The sequence below is a fragment of the Triticum aestivum genome, chromosome 2A, assembly GCF_018294505.1.
Source record: "Triticum aestivum cultivar Chinese Spring chromosome 2A, IWGSC CS RefSeq v2.1, whole genome shotgun sequence".
Taxonomy (NCBI): Eukaryota; Viridiplantae; Streptophyta; class Magnoliopsida; order Poales; family Poaceae; genus Triticum; species Triticum aestivum.
In genome coordinates, this window is record NC_057797.1 from 637,200,805 (window position 1) to 637,211,378 (window position 10,574).

The window sequence follows — 10,574 nt, forward strand, 5'->3', positions numbered from 1 at the left end:
ATTATGTATTTGAGAAATTTCAATGTGTATCAAATAAATGTTCCACACGTGTATGAAAAATGGGGCAATGTGTACTGGAAAAACTACATGTGTTGAAAAAAATAAGAAGGAAAAGAAATTTTAAAATGAACTAAAAAACCAGAGAAACTAGTGATAAACACAGAAAAAACAACGAAACAAACCAAAGAAAGAAAGTGAAACCGTACGACTGTGCTGGCCCACTAAGGAGACTCCTTGAGGCGATGCTTTGTAACAGGTCGCAGTAGGCGACGTATAGCTCTGGCAGGCAGCTAGGCTAAAAAGAGCTCTGGCGAGCAGCGAGTGGCGAAAATAACCCTTATCCACACTAGTCACACGGAGGCACAGCGACCTTCGTGTGGCTCCCGCGCACAGCAGCGGCAAATACACAGCCAGCCATCGCGAACCAGAAGATCACTACCCAGCCAAGCAAAAAACGGAGGCCACCAGAGCATGGCGACCGCGGCGGCCTCGTCGTTCCTCTCCCCGGCGGCAAAGTTCGCGCTCCAGAGCCGGTGCCCAGGCGCCAAAACTGCGCCACGTAGCGTCCGGTTCCCCCCGGTGCGAGCCCAGCAGGAGGTGAAAGAGGAGGAGCCCGCGGCGACCGTGCCCCCGCTGCAGGAGGAGCAGGCGACGGCGGCGGCGGCGGCGGCGAAGGGCCCCGCGCAGTCGCTCCCGCGGCAGCCGCGGGCGGAGAGCAAGAACATGGGGCGGGAGTACGGCAGCCAGTGGCTGAGCTGCACGACGCGGCACGTGCGCATCTACGCCGCGTACATCGACCCGGAGACCAACGCGTTCGACCAGACGCAGACGGACAAGCTCACGCTCATGCTCGACCCCACCGAGGAGTTCGTCTGGACCGACGAGACATGCCAGATGGTCTACAAGGAGTTCCAGAACCTCGTCGACCACTACGAGGTAAACTGGCCATCCCATTCGTGCACACTGCTCGTCCTAAATGTAATGCGCATAGATAACCGCCCACATACCAATACATGTGCTGGCGATAAGTTTTGGACGAGAAAGCCCCAATCGTTCTGTTCGAGGTTTCATGCCAGTAGAATAGAAAATTAGAGAGAAACTACGGCACCCTCCAGTCATCTGGGTATGTCCCATCTGATGTGTACCAGAACAAATAAACAAGGGAGGGAGGCTCTGCGTTGATGGGTTGGTGGAGGGCTAATTTCGTTCATAATTGGATTGAGCTCAAACTACGCACTACAATATGGAATTTCCCTAGAAAACTAATACGCACTATATTTAGGAATGAAGGGAGTAGTGAGTACTAGCCACGTGGCAAAACCGAACGTTTTCATGTTCATCTGATTCTGCTACATTTACCAAAAATTTAGAAACCAGCTTCATACAGCAGAATTCTCTAGCATCGTAGCGAGAAGTGCTGGCTATGCATAGTCATGCCGCGTTGATGGGAGTGTCGGGCTGACCTGGGTACAATTCTGCTGCTGTTACACTGCAGGGAGCTCCACTGTCAGAGTACACGCTTCGTCTCATCGGCTCAGATCTTGAGCACTACATCCGCAAGCTGCTCTATGACGGGGAGATCAAGTACAACATGAGGTCCAGAGTGCTCAACTTCAGCATGGGCAAACCCCGCGTCAAATTCAACAGCAGCCAGATACCAGATGTAAAATAGGTGTATACAACTCGGCGAGCTGACGAGTTGTACACACTCGCTCTTCCATAAGAGAGTAGCATTTACAAGACCATTCCAACACATATATACAAAACAATGCATTGCCGTACTCTCTGGTCTCTTTGTGAGCTTACTAGAGAACACCGTATAAAAATCAAGGCTTATATAAGTGTGTTCTTTCAAAATTGCTCTGTACGACAACTTCTTTGCTACATAGTCAATAGAAAGAAATTAAGGCATTCTTGTCATCCTGCCTTACAGTTCTCTTATAGTTCTGAATGTTTTGCATCTTCACCTAGAGAGGGTTATAGGTTACTCTCTTATATTAACCGACGGCTTGTTCTTCCCAGGTCCTAATTCACAATATCTTCAATAAAATGGTTGGGTTCATATATGTCTCATACTCATCTCCTCGATGCAGTATCTATCACATTTCGTGATAGTTTCTTTATAAAGGGACCTGCCAGGTTTTTAGCTATTTAAACATATGTAACAATTATTGTTACAGAGTTGCTCAATTTTCCGACAAACCTCAAACTGAATAAATATGCCCTAAAGGCAATAATAAAGTTGTTATTTATATTTCCTTATATCATGATAAATGTTTTTTATTCATGCTAGAATTGTATTAACCAGAAACTTAGTACATGTGTGAATACATAGACAAATTGGGTGTCACTAATATGTCTCTACTTGACTAGCTTGTTAATCAAAGATGGTTAAGTTTCCTAACCATAGACATGAGTTGTCATTTGATTAACGGGGTCACATCATTAGATAATGATGTGATTGACTTGACCCATCCGTTAGCTAAGCACTATGATCGTTTAGTTTATTGCTATTGCTTTCTTCATGACTTATACATGTTCCTATGACTATGAGATTACGCAACTCCCAAATACCGGAGGAACACTTAGTGTGCTATCAAACGTCACAACGTAACTGGGTGACTATAAAGATGCTCTACAGGTGTCTCCGATGGTGTTTGTTGAGTTGGCATAGATCAAGATTAGGATTTGTCACTCCGATTGTCGGAGAGGTATCTCTGGGCCCTCTCGGTAATGCACATCACTATAAGCCTTGCAAGCAATGTAACTAATGAGTTAGTTGCGGGATGTTGGATTACGGAATGAGTAAAGAGACTTGCCGGTAACGAGATTGAACTAGGTATTGAGATACCGATGATCGAATCTCGGGCAAGTAACATAGCAATGACAAAGGGAACAACGTATGTTGTTATGCGCTTTGACCGATAAAGATCTTCGTAGAATATGTAGGAGCCAATATAAGCATCCAGGTTCCGCTATTGGTTATTGACCAGAGATGTGTCTCGGTCATGTCTACATAGTTCTCGAACCCGTAGGGTCCGCACGCTTAACGTTCGATGACGATCGGTATTATGAGTTTATGTGTTTTGATGTACCGAAGGTAGTTCGGAGTCCCGGATGTGATCACGGACATGACGAGGAGTCTCGAAATGGTCGAGACATAAAGATTGATATATTGGACGACTATATTCGGACACCAAAAATGTTCCAGAGAAGTTTCAGATAAAACTAGAGCGCCGGAGGGTTACCGGAACCCCCCGGGGGAACTAATGGGCCTCATGGGCCTTAGTGGAGAGAGAGAGGGGCGGCTAGGGCAGGCCGCGCGCCCCCTCCCCGTTGGGTCTGAATTGGACTCGGGAAGGGGGAGGGGGCGGCGCCCGCCTTTCCTTCTCCCCCTCTCCCTCTCCTTCCTTCCCCCTCTCTTCCTTGTTGAAAACCTACTAGGAATAGGATTCCTATTCCTAGTAGGAATCCTACTTGGGGCGCGCCCCTATAGGGCCGGCCGGCCTCCCCCTTGCTCCTTTATATACGGGGGTAGGGGCACCCTAGAACACACAAGTTGACAGTTGTCTTTGCCGTGTGCGGTGCCCCCCTCCACCATATTCCACCTCGGTCATATCGTCGTAGTGCTTAGGCGAAGCCCTGCACCGGTAACTTCATCATCACCGTCATCACGCCGTCGTGCTGACAAAACTCTCCCTCGGCCTCAACTGGATCAAGAGTACGAGGGACGTCATCGAGATGAACTTGTGTTGAACACGGAGGTGCCGCACATTTGGTGCTGAGATCGGTCGGATCGTGAAGATGTATGACTACATCAACCGCGTTGTCATAATGCTTCCGTTTTCAGTCTACGAGGGTACGTAGACATACTCTTCCCCTCTTGTTGCTATACATCACCTAGATGGATCTTGCGTGTGCGTAGGATTTTTTTTGAAATTACCGCGTTCCCCAACAGTGGCATCCGAGCCAGGTCTATGCGTAGATGTTATATGCACGAGTAGAACACAAAGGAGTTGTGGGCGTGGGTATATACATATTGCTTGCCATCACTAGTTGATTCTTGATTCAGCGGTATTGTTGGATGAAGCGTCTCAGACCGACATTACGCGTACGCTTATGCGAGACTGGTTCTACCGACGTGCTTCACACACAGGTGGCTAGTGGGTGTCTATTTCTCCAACTTTAGTTGAATCGGATCCAATGAACAGGGTTCTTTCTGAAGATCAAAAAGTAATCACCATACCGCATTGTGGTTTTTGATGTGTAGGTAAGAACGGTTCTTGCTAAGCCCGTAGTAGCCACGTAAAACTTGCAACAACAAAGTAGAGGACGTCTAACTTATTTTTGCATGGCATGTTGTGATGTGATATGGTCAAGACATGATTATATAAATTGTTGTATGAGATGATCATGTTTTGTAACACAATTATCGTCAACTGACAGGAGCCATATGGTTGTCGCTTTATTGTATGAAATGCAACCGCCATGTAATTACTTTACTTTATCACTAAGCGGTAGCGATAGTCGTAGAAGCAATAGTTGGCGAGACGACAACGATGCTACAATGGAGATCAAGGTGTCAAGCCGGTGATAATGGTGATCATGACGGTGCTTTGGAGATGAAGATCAAAGGCACAAGATGATGATAGCCATATCATATCACTTATATTTGATTGCATGTGATGTTTATCCTTTATGCATCTTATTTTGCTTAGTTCGGCGGTAGCATTATAAGATGATCTCTCACTAAATTTCAAGGTATAAGTGTTCTCCCTGAGTATGCACCGTTGCTACAATTCGTCGTGCCGAGACACCACGTGATGATCGGGTGTGATAAGCTCTACGTTCACATACAACAGGTGCAAGCCAGTTTTGCACAAGCAGAATACTCGGGTTAAACTTGACGAGCCTAGCATATGCATATATGGCCTCGGAACACTGAGACCGAAAGGTCGAGCGTGAATCATACAGTAGATATGATCAACATAGTGATGTTCACCATTGAAAACTACTACATCTCACGTGATGATCGGACATGGTTTAGTTGATATAGATCACGTGATCACTTAGATGATTAGAGTGATGTCTATCTAAGTGGGAGTTGTTAAATAATATGATTAATTGAACTTTAATTTATCATGAACTTAGTATCTGATAGTATTTTGCATGTCTATGTTGTTGTAGATAAATGGCCCGCGCTGTTGTCCCGTTGAATTTTAATGTGTTCCTAGAGAAAGTTAAGTTGAAAGATGATGGTAGCAACTACACGGACTGGGTCCGTAACTTGAGGATTATCCTCATTGCTGCACAAAAGAATTACGTCCTGAAAGCACCGCTAGGTGACAAACCTGCTGCAGATGCTGATGAAGACGTTAAGAACGTCTGACAAAGCAAAGCTGATGACTACTCGATAGTTCAGTGTGCCATGCTTTACGGCTTAGAACCGGGAATTCAACGATGTTTTGAACATCATGGAGCATATGAGATGTTCTAGGAGTTGAAGTTAATATTTCAAGCAAATGCCCAGATTGAGAGATATGAAGTCTCCAATAAGTTCTACAGCTGCAAAATGGAGGAGAATAGTTCCGTCAGTGAACATATACTCAGAATGTCTGGGTACCACAACCACTTGACTCAGCTGGGAGTTAATCTTCCTAATGATAGTGTCATTGACAAAGTTCTTCAATCACTCCCACCAAGCTACAAGAGCTTCTTGATGAACTATAATATGCAAGGGATGGATAAGACAATTCCCGAGCTCTTCGCAATGCTAAAGGCCGCGGAGGTAGAAATCAAGAAGGAGCATCAAGTGTTGATGGTCAACAAGACCACCGGTTTCAAGAAGAAGGGCAAAGGGAAGAAGGGGTACTTCAAGAAGAATAGCAAGCAAGTTGCTGCTCAAGTGAAGAAGCCCAAGTCTGGACCTAAGCCTGAGACTGAGTGCTTCTACTGCAAAGGGACTGGTCACTGGAAGCGGAACTGCCCCAAGTATTTGGCGGATAAGAAGGATGGCAAAGTGAAAGGTAAATTTGATATACATGTTATTGATATGTACCTTACTAATGCTCACAGTAGAGCCTGGGTATTTGATACTGGTTCTGTTGCTAATATTTGCAACTCGAAACAGGGGCTATGGATTAAGCACAGATTGGCTAAGGACGAGGTGACGATGCGCGTGGGAAATGGTTCCAAAGTCGATGTGATCGCCGTCGGCACACTACCTCTACATATACCTTCAGAATTAGTTTTAGACCTAAATAATTGTTATTTGGTGCCAGCGTTAACCATGAACATTATATCTGGATCTTGTTTGATGCGAGGCGGTTATTCATTTAAATCAGAGAATAATGGTTGTACTATTTATATGAGTAATATCTTTTATGGTCATGCACCCTTGATGCGTGGTCTATTTTTACTAAATCTTGACAGTAGTGATACACATATTCATAGTATTGAACCCAAAAGATATAAGTTTAATAATGACAGTGCAACTTATTTATGGCACTGCCGTTTAGGTCATATTGGTGTAAAGCACATGAAAAAACTCCATGCTGATGGACTTTTGGAATCACTTGATTATGAGTCACTTGATGCTTATGAACCATGCCTCATGGGCAAGATGACCAAGACTCCATTCTCCGAAACAATGGAGCGAGCAACAGACTTATTTGAAATAATACATACTGATGTATGTGGTCCAATGAGTGTTGATGCTCGCGGTGGGTATCGTTATTTTTTGACCTTCATAGATGATTTGAGGAGATATGGGTATATCTACTTGATGAAACATAAGTCTGAAACATTTGATAAGTTCAAAGAATTTAAGTGTGAAGTAGAAAATCATCGTAACAAGAAAATAAAGTTTCTATGATCTGATCGTGGAGGGGAATATTTGAGTTACGAGTTTGGTCTTCATTTGAAACAATGCGGAATAATTTCGAAACTCACGCCACCCGGAACACTAGAACGTAATGGTGTGTCTGAACGTCGTAACCGCACTTTATTAGATATGGTGTGATATATGATGTCTCTTATGGATTTACCACTATCATTTTGGGGTTATGCTTTAGATACGGCCGCATTCACGTTAAATAGGGCACCATCGAAATCCATTGAGACGACACCATATGAATTGTGGTTTGCAAAGAAACCCAAGTTGTCATTTCTTAAAGTTTGGGGCTGGCATGCTTATGTGAAAAAGCTTCAACCTGATAAGCTCGAACCCAAATCGGAGAAATGTGTCTTCATAGGATACCCAAAGGAGACTTTTGGGTACACTTTCTATCATAGGTCCGAAGGCAAGATAATCATTGCTAAGAATGGATCCTTTCTAGAGAAGGAGTTTCTCTCGAAAGAAGTGAGTGGGAGGAAATTAGAACTTGATGAGGGGACTGTACCTGCTCCCTTATTGGAAAGTAGTTCATCACAGACATCAGTTCCAGCGATTCCTACACCAGTAAGTGAGGAAGCTAAAGATGATGATCATGAAACTTCTGATCAAGTTACTACCGAACCTCGTAGCTCAACCAGAGTAAGATCCGCACCAGAGTGGTACGGTAATCCTGTTCTGGAAGTCATGTTACTTGACCATGACGAACCTACGAACTATGAGAAAGTGATGATGAGCCCAGATTCCGCAAAATGGCTTGAGGCCATGAAATCTGTGATGGGATCCATGTATGAGAACAAAGTGTGGACTTTGGTTGACTTGCCCGATGATCGGCAAGCCATAGAGCATAGATGGATCTTCAAGAAGAAGATTGACGCTGACTGTAATGTTACTGTCTACAAAGCTCGACTTGTTGCGAAAGGTTTTCGACAAGTTGAAGGAGTTGACTACGATGAGACCTTCTCACCCGTAGCGATGCTTAAGTCCGTCTGAATCATGTTAGCGATTGTCGCATTTTATGATTATGAAATTTGGCAAATGGATGTCAAAACTACATTCCTTAATGGATATCTTAAAGAAGAGTTGTATATGATGCAACCAGAAGGTTTTGTTGATCCAAAAGGTGCTAACAAAGTGTGTAAGCTCCAGTGATCCATTTATGGGCTGGTGCAAGCATCTCGGAGTTGGAATATATGCTTTGATAGTGTGATCAAAGCATATGGTTTTATACAGACTTTTGGAGAAGCTTGTATTTACAAGAAAGTGAGTGGGAGCTCTGTAGCATTTCTGATATTATATGTGGATAACAAATTGTTAATCGGAAATGATACTGAATTTCTGAATAGCATAAAAGGATACTTGAATAAGAATTTTTCAATGAAAGACCTCGGTGAAGCTACTTATATATTGGGCATCAAGATCTATAGAGATATATCAAGACACTTAATTAGACTTTCACAAAGCACATACCTTGATAAAGTTTTTCATTATATCATTTGAAGTTTGGATTGTCTGTTTCTCTTTACATAGAAAACCGCCATTTGTAGAATGCTCTTTTGCTTCACTTATATTTGTTAGAGCGTGGGCATATCTTTTGTAGAAAGAATTAAACTCTCTTGCTTCACTTATATCTATTTAGAGAGATGACAGGAACTGGTCATTCACATGGTTAGTCATAAAATCCTACATAAAACTTGTAGATCAGTGAATATGATATGTTTGATTCCTTGCAATAGTTTTGCGATATAAAGATGGTGATATTAGAGTCATGCTAGTGGGTAGTTGTGGATTAGTAGAAATACTTGTGTTGAGGTTTTTGATTCCCGTAGCATGCACGTATGGTGAACCGTTATGTAACGAAGTCGGAGCATGATTTATTTATTGATTGTTTTCCTTATGAGTGGCGGTTGGGGACGAGCGATGGTTTTTTCCTACCAATCTATCCCCCTAGCGGCATGTGTAGTAGTACTTTGCTTCGAGGGCTAATAAACTTTTGCAATAAGTATGTGAGTTCTTTATGACTAATGTTGAGTCCATGGATTATACGCACTCTCACCCTTCCATCATTGCTAGCCTCTCTAGTATCGCGCAACTTTCGCCGGTACTATAAACCCACCACATACCTTCCTCAAAACAGCCACCATACCTACCTATCATGGCATGTCCATAGCTATTCCGAGATATATTGCCATGCAACTTCCATCATCATCATATACATGACTTGAGCATTTATTGTCATATTGCTTTGCATGATCGTAAGATAGCTAGCATGATGTTTTCATGGCTTGTCCTTTTTTTGATGTCATGGCTACGCTAGATCATTGCACATCCCGGTACACCGCCGGAGGCATTCATATAGAGTCATATCTTTGTTCTAGTATCAAGTTGTAATATCGAGTTGTAAGTAAATAAAAGTGTGATGATCATCATTATTAGAGCATTGTCCCCAAAAAAAGAAGAAGGGAGAGGCCAAAGAAGCCTAAATAAAAAAGGGGGCCAAAGAAGCCCACAAAAAGAAAATAAAAAAGAGAAAGGCCAATGTTACTATCCTTTTACCACACTTGTGCTTCAAAGTAGCACCATGTTCTTAATATAGAGAGTCTCTTGAGTTATCACTTTCATATACTAGTGGGAATTTTCATTATAGAACTTGGCTTGTATATTCCAACGATGGGCTTCCTCAAATGCCCTAGGTCTTCATGAGCAAGCAAGTTGGATGCACACCCACTTAGTTTCAGTTTGAGCTTTTATATACTTATAGCTCTGGTGCATCCGTTGCATGGCAATCCCTACTCACTCACATTGATATCTATTGATGGGCATCTCCATAGCCCGTTGATACGCCTAGTTGATGTGAGACTATCTTCTCCTTTTTGTCTTCTCCACAACCACCATTCTATTCCACCTATAGTACTATATCCATGGCTCACGCTCATGTATTGCGTGAAAGTTGAAAAGGTTTGAGAACATCAAAATTATGAAACAATTGCTTGGCTTGTCATCGGGGTTGTGCATGATTTGAATATTTTGTGTGGTGAAGATGGAGCATAGCCAGACTATATGATTTTGTAGGGATAACTTTCTTTGGCCTTGTTATTTTGAAAATACATGATTGCTTTATTAGTGGGCTTGAAGTATTATTGTTTTTATGTCAAATGATAGACTATTGCTTTGAATCACTTGTGTCTTAATATTCATGCCATGATTAGATATGTGATCAAGATTATGCTAGGTAGCATTCCACATCAAAAATTATCTTTTTATCATTTACCTACTCGAGGACGAGCAGGAATTAAGCTTGGGGATGCTGACATGTCTCCGTCGTATCTATAATTTTTGATTGTTCCATGCCAATATTCTACAACTTTCATATACTTTTGGCAACTTTTTATACTATTTTTGGGACTAACATATTGATCCAGTGCCCAGTGCCAGTTCCTGTTTGTTGCATGTTTTTTGTTTCGGCAAATATCCATATCAAACGGAGTCCAAACGGGATAAAAACCGACGTAGATTTTTTTGGAATATATATGATTTTTGGGAAGAAAAATCCACGCGAGACGGTGCCCGAGGGAGGCACGAGGCAGGGGGGCGCGCCCCACCCCCCTGGGCGCGCCCCTGACCCTCGTGGCCACCCCTTAAGGCGGTTGGTCCCTTCTTTCGCCGCAAGAAAGCTAATATC

At 43.0% G+C, this 10,574-nt stretch overlaps 1 protein-coding gene across 1 annotated transcript; it reads left to right on the top strand.

Annotated features, from left to right (window-relative positions):
- Positions 1–386: 386 nt before the first annotated feature.
- Positions 387–1,920, top strand: LOC123189930 (NAD(P)H-quinone oxidoreductase subunit M, chloroplastic). Its single transcript, XM_044602450.1, has 2 exons — positions 387–936; positions 1,496–1,920. The coding sequence occupies exons 1-2, from the start codon at positions 472–474 to the stop codon at positions 1,670–1,672; spliced, it is 642 nt and encodes a 213-aa protein (XP_044458385.1). The 5' UTR covers positions 387–471; the 3' UTR covers positions 1,673–1,920.
- The last annotated feature ends 8,654 nt before the right edge of the window (positions 1,921–10,574 follow it).

Bases quoted from the DNA above. Each gene is read 5' to 3' on its own strand.
- LOC123189930 (XM_044602450.1), top strand. From the start codon at position 472: ATGGCGACCGCGGCGGCCTCGTCGTTCCTCTCCCCGGCGGCAAAGTTC. The intron at 937-1,495 runs GTAAACTGGCCA...GTTACACTGCAG, and splicing joins ACCTCGTCGACCACTACGAG to GGAGCTCCACTGTCAGAGTA.